This window comes from Rissa tridactyla, chromosome 1 (genome assembly GCF_028500815.1).
Source record: "Rissa tridactyla isolate bRisTri1 chromosome 1, bRisTri1.patW.cur.20221130, whole genome shotgun sequence".
NCBI classification, from domain to species: Eukaryota; Metazoa; Chordata; class Aves; order Charadriiformes; family Laridae; genus Rissa; species Rissa tridactyla.
In genome coordinates this window covers 212,844,384-212,862,050 of record NC_071466.1, presented here as the reverse complement: position 1 = coordinate 212,862,050, position 17,667 = coordinate 212,844,384, and the positions used below count along the sequence as shown (strand labels likewise).

Genomic DNA, 17,667 nt, shown 5'->3' with positions numbered 1-17,667 from the left:
TCATTTCAGCCCACATTTAATTTTAATGAGAGAGTTATATAACCCCCTTTAAAAATAACAAAACACTAACAGAACTGCATCGGCAACATCAGGTGTTCTGCAGTGCTGCTCCAATGAATCATATGGAGATCTATCTGTGCGCGGCTGATGAACGTACATTTAACTCAGTTAACCCCTACCCCCGAATATCGCAATCCAAAGTGACCAAAATTTTCCCTAAAGGGCCTTGCTCACAAAAGGACACCAAACTACGTGCCTGCCCTAGGAACCTCACGGCTGCAGCAATTTTTGCCGTACAAAGTTGTGGTGCCGATGGGTTGGGGTTCTTGAAAAAAGTTGCAGATGAATTATTGTGGTTCTACTGAAGTAAAACTTTCTACGTTAAAAACTAAGTTGGGTTTAATGTTTTGCTTTGGAAAAGAAAGCCAATGTTCCCACTAGTTGTACTGAACCCCAAATCTCTGAAGTTAAGAACAGCCCTTTTAAGGGGCAGCTCTGCGAGTAATACATATGACTTCATCAGTGTCCCTTTCAGAGGGAGAATTTGGGGGAAAAACTGATTTAGCAGTTTTGAGCCTGTTAAACACCTTGGCTCAGACGCAGCCCTTGACTTTTGAAGCCCCTCAGCCACTGGTTGCTGGGAGGTGGGAAGGATCACAGTAGACTTGCCACACTCTCTGCATCCATTACAAGCCATGATCAGAGGCAGGGTCATGGAGTACCTGGACCTTTTGATCTGACCCATGTGGCAATTCTTATACTCTCTATGTAGGGAGGAAAAAAAACCCACCCCCAAACCAGACACGGCACAGTTTTCTGCGTGTCTAAATGCCTTAGAGTTACTGCAGGAGCCTTTTCTTTCCATCCTTCGTATCTGAGGTTTAATGGATTGTGTCTGCGGGAAATAATGATGTCAAACAAAGACAGTTGCTTTACATGTTATCAAGGTGATAGTTTGCTATTTTTGAGGACCGAGATGCATGCTAGGCACTTCACGAACAAATGAAAAAAAAAAAAGACCTGTGAAATTTCCTACCTTAAGATTTCCTACCTTAAAGGTTTCCTACCTTAAATTGCCTTTTACCTGAAGTGTAAGGTGAGATCCAGTCATCTCCAGTGAAAAGGAAAGAAAACCATGTGGCAGAAGTGAATGAGAAGGGAAGAGGGTGGTTAACTTCACAAAGATCCTGCAGTTAGTCAGAAGTGCAGTAGGTTCGTTCAGAAATTTCTTTACAATCTGTTTTTGAAAATAAATCTACTTTTGGCTTCCTGTCTCTTTTCATGTCCCTTATTCATCCTCTTGCCTTGCTGATGCCACATTAGAACTTCACATTTGCCTTTGCCCGTTGCTTTTGGAGTTGGAGCTGCCCTCCAGAATTGCCTCTGTGTTCAGCCCATCCTCACCATCCCCTTCCCTGATCCTGCATCTCTCCCAGAAACAAGCCTCCCTCTTCAGAAACCTCAAACTTATATAAAATGACTGAGGTTTTTATGCCTCCTAGCAGTTGTTCTTGTGGGCTTGGATGGGGGGAAGAGCTTTTTCTGGTTACGGTGGGCTTTTACCCCTGCCCCGTGAAGGCATAAAATCCAGAGGGGGTTATATGATTAGGGGACTGGAACACCTCTCTTATGAAGAAAGGCTGAGGGATTTGGGTCTCTTCAGTCTGGAAAAAAGATGGCTGAGGGGGGGGTCCTTATCAACACTTATAAATACTTAAAGGGTGGGTGTCAGGAGGATGGGGCCAGGATCTTTTCAGTGGTGCCCAGGGACAGGACAAGAGGTAACGGGCACAAACTTGAACATAGGAAGTTCCACCTAAACATGAGGAGGAACTTCTTTCCTTTGAGGGTGGCAGAGCCCTGGCACAGGCTGCCCAGAGAGGTGGTGGAGTCTCCGTCTCTGGAGACATTCAAACCCCGCCTGGACGCGTTCCTGTGCCACCTGCTCTGGGTGACCCTGCTCTGGCAGGGGGTTGGGCTAGATGGTCTCCAGAGGTCCCTTCCAACCCTATGATTCTATGTGCGATTCCTCCTATCCTAAGTAATACAAGATTGCACTTTTTCATGTGAAGATAATATAACAGCCAAATCCACCAGTATTAAGTTCCCTCTTCCAGGGTTGTTTGGAAAGGTGCTTTTTTTGACCATAAATAATGCGCGTGCTGTCTAGTAGGAAATCAGGTCTGCCCAGTGCATGCAGTGCCCCAGTTTCCCTCCTGGTTGGGTAGTGGTTGCTGATGGAATCAGTCAGCGGGTGAGAAGATAAGGTAGTTCATAAAAAAAAAAAAAAAAAAGGTTAAAAGAAAGAAAAAAGAAAAAAAAAAAGAGGAAAAACAGTCAATGCCTGTTGTCAAGTTGAGATAGGACTGGGTTGACAAAAGCCTTGGTCTTGTGTCTATATGGACAAGGCACTCCACAAAGGCAACACCTACAGATCAATAGCGATGCTCTTCGATAGGGCTGTAAATAAATAACAGGACTGTAAGACTTGGTCTTGCAAATATTTACTTGTTACTCTTTTAGTATTTGCTAAATACAGTGCCGAGCACCGTGGATAGCCCAGCTGGAGCAAATGGTACTGGCCGGGTCCTGCTCAGCACTAGCGCTACGCAGGATTGGACCTGAGGGTTGTGATCGACGATCCCGAGTATTTGCATGCTATTAACAAAGTCGGGTGTTCCTCCAAATTAAAGGCCTTTCCTGAAAACCCTCCGTCACATGTAGCGTCTGCCTTGCGCCATAAAATCTTGCCTAATTGTTTTCGGAACGATTGAGTTATTACCCGCAAAATGGAACAAAGGCCTAATACCCACAGTGGGATGAAATCACCTCGTCAGTGGTATAAAATAGGAAGAGGAAAAAAAAGGAAAAAAAAGAAGTGAGTGGGAAGTTTTACTATAGCAACCAAGTTTACATAATATCAATGTGCTTCAAGTGAAAGCTCTAGAAATGCTTAATTTGAGGTACCTTTTCACAGGGCTAATTTTAAATGACGTTTATTTCTGAAAATTACTGATTAGCTCCAATAGCCTACGGAATTGGGGGGAGGGGGGGGAAGCTTCACAAGCGGCTCAGATTTCAATACTTGAAATTCATTGAGCAGTTTTAACCAATAATTCAGTTTTCTTTTTAAAAGGGTTTTGGTTCTATGCAAATCATTTTATTTCTCAAAATAAGATGAAGGGAAGACTGTTGTGTGTTTGGTTTCGTACATAAAAACATCCTTACTGAAAGGTTAAGGCTTCGTAATGCAAAACTTTATTCTGATATTAGAACTAACTGGCAAAGATGGATTTGTTAAAAATAATCAAAACCTTCACAAAATGGTGCGAAATCAGGTCCACTCCTTTTTGCCACTCCAAGAGATGCATTACTTTTTGCTTTTAATTGCTTACGGTGCTTACACCATTCTTCAGCTCTGCCCAAATGCTTTGTGTCACTTGTGCTCGTGTGCTTTGCTTTTCTTTTTTTCTCCTTTTTTTTCTTCCCCTTTTCTTGTCCCTCTAGAAGTCCGCTAATAAGAGTTAAGCTGATAGGCTTCCTCCCTCCCTTGTACGCAGGTAGGCTCACGTCCCGCCACACGAACCAAAATGCTGTATTTTCTGCTGTTAGCCCAGCTACTACTTTCAGGCTCATGGGTTGCCTGGAAGGTTATTTCTTTGTGAAAGATAGCGAACACCTCATTTGCATTCAGTAACGCTGTCTGGACCAGATTCCTTTTCCCCCTCGCATTAGTGGAAGATCCTGAGTGATTCCACTGAAGTCATTTGAGCCCGCTCCAAATTTACACCGCCGTCGCCCAGCTCTGCTTCTGCCGCCTCTGATAGAAACTTGCTTTGATGCCAGAGATAAGCTGAATCCCGAGCATGTTCATTGGCTTAGGGGGGAATAAAGCAGAGGATTTGAACTCTCTTCATGCTGCCTTGCAGGCTTGGGAGAGAGTGAAGTCATTCGGAAACTTTCCCTTGAAGTGCTTCCAACAGTAGCATTTCCTTGGCCCAATACTGGGGGGGGGCAAGTTGATTAAAGGAATGGCAATTAAAGAAAGGGTGAGGAGGGGGTCTGGAGAGGGGTCGTGATGTGAGCTCCACACTGGATTTGGCTGCGAGATCTGGACGGGAAAGGGGGTGTCTGCTGTCTTTGTCACTTGCTGGACGAAAGCCACGGGCAGTGATGTCAGAGTGAGCTCATACGCTCAACCCTGCTCTTTCTGCAGCTGAACTTTTTTGCAGGTTTTGGGGTGTTGTATGGTTTTTTTTTGCTCTGAGGAGGTGTTCGGTTTTCAAAGGTTGAGTTGTTTGGAGAAATTGCACGTCGCTCTGTGTCCGAAAAGCCGCTTGAATGGCGCCTGATCTGCAAACGTGAAGGGGAATTGCTTCATCTGCCCCACTTCGACGTCCGGAGAAACCGAGGCGCAAAGAGTAAATGATGCGACTGCGGCGGCAAGCGGGGTCTGGGCCTCTGAAACGAGGGGAGGATGGAGAGGAGGCGACATTTGTAGCCGGAGTAGGATTAAAGCCTGAGAATTGCTGATTCCAAATTCCAGGTTCCTTCCTCAAAACTGCCATATGCTCCACCAGCTGAAAAAGCTTCATATCGGCAGGCAGCGATAGCGCAGCAATAACGCAGCTCCTCTAAGCCAGTGTTTACATCCATTGTCTGATTTATGCTGTGAAAATTAATGCAGCTTCATTTGCCATTCCCCCTCCCCATTTCCCTCTGTACTACAGTAACGGACCAAAGCTTCCATTTTTCCTTCGTTTTTAATAAAAGTTGCTATTTTGCGCACATGTGCCGGTCAAGGAACTGGCATTAACGTGACAAACAACAGAGGGGAGCCTGTAACAGTGTGAAACATTCAGGGTGGGGTTTTTTGCGTTTTTGTTTTTCACCACTTTACCCTCTGCGTTCGAGAGTTAATTCGTACGTAGTCACTACGTAATTTACGTTTGAGAACCAAATTATTTGAATGCGGTTTCTCCCTATAAGCTCTCCTTGAGTCATATCTCGGCATCTTTTATAGAGAGGGTTTTTTGGTTTTTTTTTTTTTGCATTTGACCCTGTTCCTGCCTCTAACTTTTAAATGGCAAAAGCAAATGTGCTTTGAAAAGTGTGTTACACTGTAGTTGTTAAATAAAGCAATAACCTATGCACTTGTAATGCTTTCTCTATGACCTACTTACATACTACTTCACCCTCCTTATAGTATGATTAAAAGCTGCTTTGAATCCACTATTCCCTCAAGGGATTTGAGGCTAGAATTTAACAAACTGCTGAGAAGGCTTAAGTCAGTAAGAGGGCTTCCCTACAGCTTCTTCCAGCTAATTCACATGTAATTAAAAGGAAAATAAATATTTCAAAAGAACATACGTTTTAATGAAGCATTTTTAAGCACTTACACCTTGTGAAATGGGGCAAATTTATAAAGATCTCGCTGTTCCATATGCAGATTTTAAGCCAAATTATTTGTGATCCTCTCCTCCTTCCACCATGGCATCCTGTGCAAAGCGTGGATTTACTTTTCAGGCAGCAGCAGTGGGACTGTGGTCCTTAAAAGCATCAGGCTGGGGAGACTGAAGTCCCTTAGATTAAGCATGTAGCAAAAAAAAAAAAAAAATGATGATGAAGAGGTACGGATCCAGCCGCACAGGGTGAAGTGGGGGTGGAGCCTTCGTACTTAAAAGAATATCTTCATCCTCGCTGAGCTGCCTGTATTTCTTCTCAGCTAAAACCTGCCCCTTCTGCAGTGGCAAGATTTTGAAATTGAAAGTTAATCCAACTCTGCTCTGGGCTGGATTAACCACCATGGAGGCCTCAGATCAAAACCCAGGTGGCTGCGTCCAGCTGGAGAGAGTTGTGCTTGGTTTCTCCTTTTATTGCGACTTCGCACTTATTTTTTTTTTATCCGCCATATAGGCTTACGCCGCGCGATGGATGGATGGCGTAGAGGAATTGCCATTAATTTAGTAAAGAGGAGCCATAGCTTTGCTTTGTGCATTTCTCTGTGGACGTTTAGGTGCCATGGTGATGAGGACAGTATGCGAACATATAGAACAGAGCAGATTAATAACGCTATAGATATCTGTTCAGGATTGCAGCTGTCCTACGGGGATTATGCTGAGGGCCAAGTGAACCTTTCCTTTCTTTAGACTTGCAAAGTAGGCAAAAATTTTAGCAGCCTGAGGGGTTTTTCTTCCTTTTTAACTGTTTAAAATGGAAAAGTGTCTTAGTGCCATAAACTGGACTCTGAAAATTCACCTGGTCTGTATTCTTACTATCAAATAGACACTGGTCAAAATTTCAATAAAACTTCGCCTGAGCGACAGCATATTTATTTATCGGTCAATTTAATTTTATTTTAGAATACTCTCTGAAAAGTTCAAATGTAGTTCTTTTAAATTCACATTTGTTACTTTTTGCAAGTGTTGTTTATCCAGAACAAATCAAATTATAAAACCTGGAGAGAGATTCCGAGGGAGAAGCACACACAAGGCAGAGAGACGTCTTCTCTGTCTAGACTGCTCAGATCACCCAGTAATCTTCGTAAATATGTTAATATTCTTTTGCCTGGAGCTGCTTCGTATTGAAGCAAGTAGGTTTTGGAGATGCAAAGGAAAAATTATACAGATTTTCAGGGGGCGGTAGCGCGTGTGTGGGGGGGAGGTGGCTCCAGCTATTTGTATGTGTGGAATTTTATGTGGAATTTTGGTGGTGTGGCTGGTTGCGCGTGGGGTCGGGAAGGGGCTTTGGGCCGGTTACAGGCGGGAGGGAGGATTTACCGTCGTTTACTGACTTAAATCCCAATTTACGAAGCGGTGAGGACAGAGTCACAACTAAATCCCCGGCGAGCCGGGAACATCCCTTGGAGCGTTCCAAGGGTGCCAAGGCCCGAAGGGCAGGAACCCGGGTGGAGGGACCCTCCCCTGAGCGACCCGCCTGAACATTCCCAGCGCTCCCAGTTCGCCGGAGGCCACTTGCGCCTTCCTCCCGCACTGGGAAGAACCGGGTCTCTGGCAGAAACCGAAGCAGAGGGCTGCCCGCCGCTGCCCGGCTCTTCGCTCCGCCGAGGGGAAAGGCTCCCCCCCATCACCCCGCACCTTCCCCTCATCGGCGCCCACCCGAGCCGGGAGCGTTGGGCGGCGGGGAGATGCTGAGGGGGTCTCGGCCGGCTCTTACCTCCCTCCCACGCCGCCACCCTCAAAGTTTGTCGGTGGGGGGAGCCCGGGGAGGGGGGTGCGCGTGTCCCCCACCCACCGCGGCGATGCTATAGGCCTCTCGCCGGGGCCGGAGGGGTTAACGGGGAGCCGCAGCGGGGAGATGGCTCCGCCTCCCCGCTCAGCACCTGGCGCTCCACCGACGGTTGCCTCAGCAGTCGATTTCGGAGGGGATTGGCGGAAAATAAAAAAAAAAAAAAAAATTAAATAAAAAAATTAAAAAAAAAAAATAACCCACACCAAGAGAAGGAGGGGAGGAGGGGGAGGAGGAGGAGGGGGGGGAAGAGAAATGTGACAACTGCCGGGGCTGGCGGCTGCCGCGGGGAGGCCTCCGCACCTGTGCCTGCCTCTCCGCCGCCCGGCGCAGTTGTGGGATCCGCCGAGCCCCGCCGCATCCTCCCGGGAGCCAGACCGGCCGCGGCGCCCCCGGAGCCCAGCATGACTTCTTCGTTCAAGCTGGATTTCCTTCCGGAGATGATGGTCGACGGCCGCTTGCTGGTCTCTGACAGAATGTGAGTGGTGGCGGGGCTGCCGCCGAGTAACCCCCCCCGCCCTCCTTCCCTCCCGCCCTCCCTCCCTCCCCGCTACCCCCCGCCGCCGGGCGCGGGGCTTCGGCCGCCCCTCCGCGGCAGGAGAAGGGGGTCCCCCCCTCTATTTTTTTCCCCCCACCCCCTTCTCAAGTCACTTGGTGGTCTCCGGGTTGGGTGTCCCCCCACCCTTCTCCTCCCGGGTGTGCGGCGTTCCGGTGGGTCGGTGAGGGCGGGCGAGGGGCGGCGAGGTGAGGGGAGGCGGGGGGGGGTGTCTACATGCTGCCCTTCCCCGGCAGAACAAAAATCCCTTTGCAAAACCTTCCTCAGTTCTCAAGCGAAACGCTGAGCATCCGCTGGGAGTAAAACCAGGCAGAAAGCAGGGATTTCTTGTTTTTTTACATATATATATATATATTTATTTTTTTTTTATCCTGTTCCCGACAGCTGCCTGGTACGGAGAGTGTTAATTAGGTTGAGGGGGGTTGTTTTACGTGCGGTTGAACTGGGGATAAGATTTATCGGAAGGCGCTGAATGCTGGAATTTCAGAAAGAGAAGTATTCCCCTAGCCCATCTCTGCTCCATTAATCTCGATCTGAAAGTTTCTATTATCATCCTCTTGGGCATTGCCAATTGACAGGGATTTTCAGGTAACCTAAGCCTTATATGAAAAAAAATAAAAGCGAGAAACGAGGCAGTAGTCACTTGCTGAAAGATCAGAAAGGCTGAGGACCGTGCTGCGTTTTTACAGTATCCAAAATGTCTTTTATTTTGCTGGGTTTTTTCCTTCTTTCATCAGGATGATAAATGTGGTTTGAGTTACATTAGAATGAAGCGAGAGGCTTTGGCATTGACTCTGTGCTGGAGCTATTCCGGTTGAGGCAGCGCTTAAGTTACAAGTGTAAATAAACCCGTGTGTGCGGCAGAGACTGTCACCTGCGATTTGCACAAATCGGGTCGCGTACTGTGCCCCCATCTAAGACTATTCAGACTTTTTATTACCTTCTTTACCGGCAAGCAAACTTTCTCCCAAGGCGGAGCGCTCTCCCTGTCACCGGCGATGTTCTGCCCGGAGATGCTCGGTGGTGGGGCAGTTGTTCAGGCAGCTGAGATTTAATGAGCGTGTGGGAGAGGGGAAAGAGGCAGGGGGAGAAGCCACTTGGTGCAGGTGACTTAACGCTGTTTTTACAGTCCTTGAAGGACAGCAGAGTGTTTGCGTAAATGCTGCCCGTTGTCTCTGTTTCGTGATCTTAAATTCAAACAAGTTCTCTGCTGTGTTTTGTTTTTCCCATTGTAAGATCCCTGTTTTGATTGCCACCGGTCAGTTTTGGAAGGGGTGCTCTATTTCTCGCCTTTGGCATGAAAATGGCACAGGTTTGGCTATCAGGGTACAAAGTTGCTGCTGAACACTGGTATCGCTTGCTTTGCAGCCCTCTGTAGGGACTCGCCACAGCCGAGCTTTCCCTTGTTTTCCTCGTCTCAGCTTTGATTAGACTTTCTACCTGCTGTCCTTCCAGGCAGTCAGGAAAGATACCGCTAACAAACATCTCCAAGCTCAAAGGCACTGTTAACTGCAGCTGACGATGCCCTGTTGTCACTTAGCCTTATATAACTTTATCTCCAAGTTGCCCCTCGAGGGGGGAGGACCAGGTCAAACTCTTCCTTCTGCATTGCTGTCTTTGTACTCCTCTTCTCTGGGAAGCATCCGCGATGTATCTTAACAGAGCTTGAAACACAGGCAGTGTTCATCGGACGCAGATCTTAATGTGTGTCCGAAGAAACCAAAATTACTCTAGAGATATGCCAGCTTCTAAGTGGATCTCTAAATACAGAAGGTTAATAATAGAATTGTTAAATACGCATGTCCTTGTAGGGTTTGGTGCTGGTCCTCATATATTTGGGGGGGGAAGGGGAGACTTTGTAATTTCTTGAAGAAAAAGAAGTTTACCTCCTGTGGTAGTGTTGTGATGTGCTTCCTTGTATTAACCAAGCTTTTCTTTGCTGCTGATCTAAGTAATTGTGGAGATGCATGATTTCCAGGGATCATGTGTCATGCATACAAATTAATATCGAGGCTAAATTGCTATTAACTGAAGGAGCTTCTCCTAAAAAAAAATAAAAATCTTGAAACTAAGTGCTGTCTGTGGAAGCTTTGCTACACTGCCTTTCTAAAACTCTGTAATTCGCTATTTAAAAATATCTTCGTTTCGTCTTCGTATCCAAGTGGTGGCATACATTTATTTGCAAGTCCCCAACTCTCTGGACTAATCAGCGCCGCCGAGAATGCAGTTTGATTACGCGTAGGGGGTCACGGGCAGGAATGCACCTTCCCCTTTGGCTGGCCCAGCCCCGCGGTGCAGTGCGACGCCAGCGGCGTTCGGCGGGGTGGCACGGTGCGTGGCGGGGCACGCTCCCACTGACGGCGCTGCACAAAACTTTTAACCTCGCCATCTGGTCTGGCCATCGAGTATAGCTCCGTTCAGTCCTTAGCAGAAAGGAATTTTCCTATTTTAGACTGAGGCAATTAGCAAGATGTGTGTAAAAATCTTTCACAGTGAAAATTTGCAGAGCTAGATTTATTTATTTATTTATTTACGCCAGTGGCGTGTCGGATATTTTAGGAAATCAGCACCGTACAGTATCACTTATACTTCTGTTGTTTACACATTTAAAAGTTCTTCGTAAATGGCATTCTTTTCACTATTATCCATTCTTTCAACAAGGAACCGAGAAGGAGAATTTTCAAGGAATAACTTTCGGTGCATACCTATCGTGAAAGTTAACTGCCAGCTTGATAATTGTCAAAATTAAAGCGCTCTTACCTCTGTGAGACTGTTAATTGCTCTTAAATGTTGCATCTTTCCAAATTTTGCTCCTGTTGTTATTTAGCTAAATATAAGTAAAATAGAACATCAGCTACTTTGAGCATGATTGTTTAGTATAATTAAACTGTATGCATGGCATGGGTGTACCTGGTTAGTAATTGAACGGCAATTTTAGTAGCAAAAATTCATTAAAGACATGGCGTTGGAAAATAGACCCTTTAGGATATGAAGCTTAAAGTTATATGAACTTTTGTTCCTCAGGGCCAATGGCAAGTTGGATGCACTAGCCATCGTCAGTGCTTGCAAGGAGACCGCTTGGTTAGTGCTCTGGTTAAAACATCAGAAACTGTTTGACCGATGTTCTGCGTAGCCTGTGTGTGCTAATTGTGTGGAAGAAGCAATTTGGAAGAGAAGATGGAAGTGGAAACTGTGTGTGTATTTGGGCAGGGTAGGAGAGGGTTAATGGTTACTAAGTGTGGTTATAAAATGTGAGTTCAATGTAATTTGCTTAGTAATTTCACTGCCTTGCATGTACACGCCAACTGGATGGTTGTAAAGTGGTTGCTTTGAGGATTAAATACTCGTCGTAGTTACCCCCCACGTTGATTTCTGCAATACCACCAAAGATTTTTCCGTTCCGTGCTACACGTTCCACTGCCTGGGATTACCTTTAATGTAAATGAGTAATCGTGTGTGTTACTACCGAGACAAACTCAAATTTAACTTTAATTTTTGGTAGCTGGGTATAATGTCAATTGAATATGTGATGCTTAAAGCAGTGCACGTGCAACTGTAGGGGTTCCATGGTAATTACGCATAGAAGTATTTAGTCTTTGAATTCCTGCCTCCTCTTATCCAAGAGGAGTCAAAATCGGATATATGTGCAATACGCTGATTAAAAAGGCAACGAAGATCAATTTTCAATACTTTCTGTTTGTTTATATTTATTATTTAATAAATAAGGGTTGTCATCACTCCCAGGCATTCTTGCACTTTACGAAACCAAAACTTCCCTTTCTGCACTAAATCTGCAAAACAGGACTTTTTCCAGCATAAACTGGAGGTAATAAAATAACTTTTTTTTTTTTTTTTTTAACCTCACTACCTCACTGCAGGGAAAACTCAACATACTGTCAAAAATAATTTTTCGACTTTTTTTTTTTTCTTAAATATATGTAGAACATCAAACCATGAATTGCTAACTGAAAATGGATAGTTGGGTATCAGCTGTCGTGTGGGTTTTTTGGTTTTTTTTGGTTTTTTGCTTGTTTTTTTTTTTTTTTTTAAGTCCACAGGCTTGTCCTTATACTGGCATTTTATTCTAACTTTGATTTAGTAATAGCTTTATTTTAAGTGTTATGACTTGTTACTTGCATGACAGATTCCTTGAGGGAAAGCAAAGCAAAAGAAGAAGAATATTCTTGACTGTTGACAGAGCTCCAGAAAGGAAAACAAATCTTTGGATGTCGATTAAGTAATTACGATTTCCTGGTGTCCTTCTCCCCATCATCTTTTCTAGTAGCTTCCTAGAGCCCCGTTCAGTACGTAACCTATGATAACTCTCAGCTCATTAATATTTAAATATATCTTCCACTTCCTATGATATGATCTCATAAGTTTTTAAGCCTCCCCCACATGTATTCATCATTCAAATTAATCATCAGTTATGATTGCTTTAAAAACTTTGATAACTCTAAATATTTCATTGGCGTTTTAGGATGTTTGATATCTTATGAGCATTTGGACTATTCAAATTTCATAATTAATTCATACGTTAATATGAAAAAATATTTGACCCAACCGATATAGGGGAAAGGTGTACGAAATCTTTTAGTTTTTAAAAGCTCCTGGAATGCAAAGAATGCACTTTGGCAAGACATGACTGTCTAGAGAAAAGGTATTGTCTTATAGTTTAATCATACATAAACTCTTCCCTTTTAAAGTGGAGAGGTGATTTTTTTTTTTTTTCGTTTTTATTTCTACAAACTGTATTTCCTACAGGGTGTTCATATAACTGCGTATATCTCGCGTCTCCTGACATGGTTTCCTTTGATTAAAACAAACTAGTGGCAGGGCAAGGTTAACCAGGGGCTAAAGTCACAAAATAGAGAACACACGTAGAGAGCGAGGCCGAGCTTTCCTTTGCGAAGAAGTGGGAGAACAGGAAAAACCTTCATAGGTACAAGAAAAATGCGAGAACAAGAATGCCTATTCAGAAAATAAAAACTAATTAGAGCAATAAATGTAATGTTCTTGAGTAATTGTGAAATAATTATTCCCCTTTAGAATCATCATACTTTAATTGCTTTCCCCCGCATTCCCGCGTTCCGCATGCCTATGGAAAGGAAGAGAAGCGCTTGTGTTCCCTCCAGGATTTCATTTTGCATTTGCAGTAAGCTGCTGGCTTTCTCGTAAAGGTTTTCAGAAATATGTTGCCTTAAACGCTGTTGTGTTCTTCCATATGGTGTTAAATAGAAAAGGTGAATGGCAGATGCTGAAGCTATAAATTCTCTCCTATCGTCCAGACAAAGCACCTTGAGATTTAGTTGTGCAGTTTATCCATCCTCTCTGTACCACAGATTTATAATCAATCTCTCATTTTCATTGAGACTTGTGTTACGTAAATAGGACACACTTCAGCAGAGTATTCTCTTTGCTCACAGCTTGATCCTTGAAAAATCAGCTGACAATAGTTTAAAATTATAATATTAATAAAGAGGAGATCATCTGGCCTTCAAAATGACATCTGAAAGCAGCTTCTGTTTTGTGTTAAATCTTAATTACTGTATTTAAATGAATGCCTAAATGAGCCAATACACAAAGGAGTTGCCTACTGTACCAATAGTGCCTGTTTGGTGATTTTTTTTTTTTTTGTTTTTATTTTTTTCCTGTGGGTTTACACAAATATAAAAACCAGTTTATACTGAAGAGAACAGCTATGTTCTCTTGCCTCTTACTGGCAACTCAGCTGAAGAAGAGTGAGTATCTTGCGTCTGGTCTCTGCCCTGGGACAGCTTTTCCCTTGCCTATCAAAGGGTGGCAATACTTGCAGCCAAGTTCAAAAGGAAGGCTCCCGAGGAAACGTGGGTGGGAAGTACTCCGTGTCGGCCTCTTGAGTGATATTTTGTGACCTTACCCATCGCTTACTATCAGGGGCAGCATGTTGTCACACATGAGGGAAAGAGTGATGGCTTAGGACCGGGGAGAGACTTACACCGTGCCTGTAAATGCACTGGCCCCACTGCCTTGGGTTATGCTGGAAGGGATGCGCCCGTGTCCAGCTGTGCCCAGGTGACCCTGGAAGGGATGCGCCCGTGTCCAGCTGTGCCCAGGTGACCCTGGAAGGGATGTGCCCGTGTCCAGCTGTGCCCAGGTGACCCCGGAAGGGATGTGCCCTTGTCCAGCTGTGCCCACGTGTCTCTGGAAGGGATGTGCCCATGTCCAGTTGTGCCCAGGTGTCTCTGCAAGGGATGTCCCTGTGTCTGGCGGTGCCCCAGTGACACTGGAAGGGATGTGCCCGTGTCCAGCTGTGCCCAGCTCACCCCGCTCCCCACTGCCACCTGGGATGCACTCATCCTCTGCGAAGGAATATATAGGGAATTCTTGTCCTTTCTTTCCCTGCCAGCCAATATGAGTTGAGCCACTTCAGGTTTGCCAGGAAAACAGAGCAGCAACCTGAGTATTTTGTTTTATGATTTTTATGTCCTTGTTAATTTCTTAAATTGTTCTGCGGATCTTACTCTGGGGTTTTAAAGTTTATGACCATGGTTATTTCAGAGATGCAGCCACTGAACTTTCATGAAAATGACATTAGCGATCTAAGTGATCCACTGATTTTTTTTTTTATTATTATTCTTTTTTTTTTTCCCTTTTTCTGTGCAGGTTAGCATCATAAAGCAAATACAGTCCTGACAAAAAGGCCTAACACTGACTGTCTCCCAGCAGCGGTGGTAATTCATTGCAATGCTAATTTATAACTTTTTCAGTTTCTTTCCACTCAAATACACTGGCCCCTGGACAACAGTGTGAGGCTAAAAGAGAGATGTCCAGGTACACACACCCTTTAGCTAGTCTGTGTAGCTGGATATCTCCACGATGGGAGCACAGGCAGTTCCTTTTGAACCAACTACGACCCTTTCTGTCCCAGACTATACTGTGCTTTTTCTTGTGCTCTGTTCCTACATCCTGTATCCTTTGAAGAAGTCCCAGTCTGATTGCAAGTCACAGCTGACAAGAGCTATCTGCTGTTTCATAACCCTGAAAAATAATGAGGATCCTTCATCCTCTTAATCAAAAGGCATGACGCTGTCGTTTTCTTCAATATACACGCGCTCTTCCCATTTCTTGCTTCTCCGTGGTTTCACATCACTAACTTGCTCAGAGATGAAAAAAAATAAAAAAATCCACAACTTGCTTGACCCACCACTTGTTGTGTCACATCGACCCCAGACCTCAGTGGCACCGGGTGCGGTGGCAGCGGTGGTGCCTGGCCTGGTGTGAGATAAGTGCACTTCATTTGCCTGAAACAGACCCAGGTGATTGAAAGTTATTAACTTCTGGCAGAGGATAACTGTGTTTGAAAATCTGCAAAATCAAGTGATCTTCTCTTTAATTTTTTTTTTTTTTTTTTTTTTGGGGCTCACTCAATTGCTTGGATCTGTCAGCCTTCGCCTGCAGTTCATTGCTAGTGAGAGAGACATCTGGCTATGCCCTTTATCAATAAATGCTTGGGTTTTTTAATATTTTACTACAGATTCATCGTAGAACAAGCATTAGGAGTCTGATACATTGTCAAACGCACTCCGTGCCCAGTGGCTATCTCTTAAAGAAACTCTATTCTCTACCTAGTTTTTGTACAAAACGCTGTAGAAATCACAAGGTAGATGGCTGCGATTTTGCTTGATTTCACCACGCGTTTCAGTAAACTTGATCCCCTTGTCATGTCTTTCAGGGGAAAAAATCATTTTATCTGCAATGTTTCTGTATAAACGTATGGACAAGTTGATCATTTCATTAGCCAGTAAATGAACTTTCAGGTTTTTTTCTAAATTCAGTTTAATTTCTTCTTCCAAGATCTTATTGCTTAGAAACCTTTTTTTCGTACTTTAGTTCCCTTATCCAAACTACTTTTATTCCCTGCTGTCTAAAAAAACCAAAAATAAGAGAGAGAGAAAAAAAAAAGCTCAGTAAATTACAGGGGCTATTACTCTAAATATGAATTTTATTTTGAAAATTCCTAGTTCTTCTGGATTGTTTAGTCTTTAAAATTAATTCTTGAAAATATCCTGACTGGGGGATGCCTCAGAGATTTTACTGCACAACCATAAATGCCCAATTAAGGGATGGCCACTGGTTGCAATGATCTCTCCAGGGAAAAAATTGCAGACATCGTTACCCTTGTCCTAATCTGACCCATGTAATGCAACTCCTTCCTTGAAGCACTGAGACTGTAGGATTGCAAGGTGAGCGCTGGCTTTCTCTGCCAGGTTCGGAGTTGCCAGCTCCTTCTGGAGATCAGTATTGAGTGGGAGGGAACCAGGGGGAAGAGGAAGAAATAAAATTAGCATTTAATTTTGCAGGATGTGGAAATTAGATGACAAGTGAAGCGATTCTTAGAAAAAGAGAACGTCTCTGGACACGTAAAGAACTATTATCTGATATTTTATTACTGACTATAGCCTGCAATCCATGTTCAAGCCAAACTTCCAATGGGTATACAGGAGCTTGGCTTGAATGAGGAATGCATAATGCTGGACTTTGCATCCCATGCCAGGCTGTCTAGCTCTGAACCGTGAATTGCAATTGTATAAATGTTTTTTGTAGTCTTTTTTTCAGTCTCTCACTTCAGAGTGAACTTCAACGTGGAAACATGAAGCAACTAACTTTTCAGATACTATTTTACCTGGCTAGCCAAGTGGGTTGCTGTCTTGATGATGGAGTGGAAGATAAGTCGATTTTAATTTGGCGTGTGTTCTTTTGAGGGATCTTCACACATCTTAGGTTGGGGCAGGGGGTTTCTTTTGTTCTTGACGAACCTTTTCCCCTTTGCCAGAAAGGAGGATTCATCTCAATGCCTGAGGGCTCTCAGCTTTCACCAACATTCATCTCTCTCGTTTGGCTGCAGAAGACAGACTACAACTTTTCCTTTTAAGTTAGCTTGCTGTCTGTGGAGAAAATAGTAAACGCAGCAGCATCATAACAGCACTCAGATATAGTCAAAGAAAGCCCAACAGTATATTACAGATTTTTAAAACAATTGTGTTTGCCTGATTTCATTATTGCTAAAGCGTAGCCTAGCATCTCACGTGCTAGACCACATTTATTTGTCTTCAAGACAAGACTGTGTAGAATAGGAAACCTTCAGAGTTTTAGTATCTTCTTACCAAGTGCAACGTCTGTGCTGTTCCTGGGGTATTTCACTGGAATGGGATGAAGCTGTGTGTGCTGTATTATATACTGTAGAGCATAATGACTTTGGGGCAGATTCTGTGTATTTTTAAGCTTTCTTTTTCTGCAGTGGCCATTACAACGCAGCCCTATAGATGTTGATGTAGAGTTCCTAGCTGTCATTGTAAAGTAAACCAGAAGCAACTCTTCAACGTCCTATGCAAACCTTTCCTTTGAAACAACCATGGAGCAATTCATAAAGGAGTCAGATCTGTTCTCCAGACAAATATTGTTTACAAGGCTTAGTTTGGCCCAGGCAGCTTTCAACAGCACTGGCTGATCCCTGTGTTTTCAAAGTATTATTCCAGACTCCTTTAGGTCATTTCTTCTTCCCCCTGCATGCAGAGTTCATCGGATTTGGGAAAAGGTCCTGCAGCAGCATCGTTGTTGCCTGAGTGTGTTTGTTGAGGAACAGCAGGCTACTCCTAGCAAGAGATACACGCCGGGATTCAGAAAGGAACAATTTTCGGCTTGCTAAGATGCCCATATTGCTACCTGGAAGCTCTGCAGGAGCTGGAGACTTTTTGGCTGTTTCTGTGCCTCTTTGCTCCCTCTGCCCTCACCTCCACATCAGGGGATACTTAGACTTCTTTACTTCGCTGGCCTTCGGAGGATTTGAAGGTCTCGGAGCTTCCCCAGGCTCTTGGTTTCTA

General features: G+C 44.2%; 1 protein-coding gene across 8 annotated transcripts in view; it reads left to right on the top strand.

Annotated features, from left to right (window-relative positions):
• Positions 1-17,667, top strand: part of CELF2 (CUGBP Elav-like family member 2) — a 383,210-nt gene that overhangs the window by 125,453 nt on the left and 240,090 nt on the right. For 2 of the 8 annotated variants that reach the window (XM_054187209.1, XM_054187197.1), the window contains exon 1: positions 7,524-7,726. The exons of 5 other annotated variants lie outside the window; for them this stretch is intronic. In XM_054187209.1, coding sequence (XP_054043184.1) covers positions 7,653-7,726 — 74 coding nt within the window. In that variant the 5' untranslated portion in view covers positions 7,524-7,652. Of the gene's footprint in view, positions 1-7,523; positions 7,727-17,667 lie in introns of those variants that run through there. One more of the 8 variants, XM_054187217.1, reaches the window with a different exon arrangement.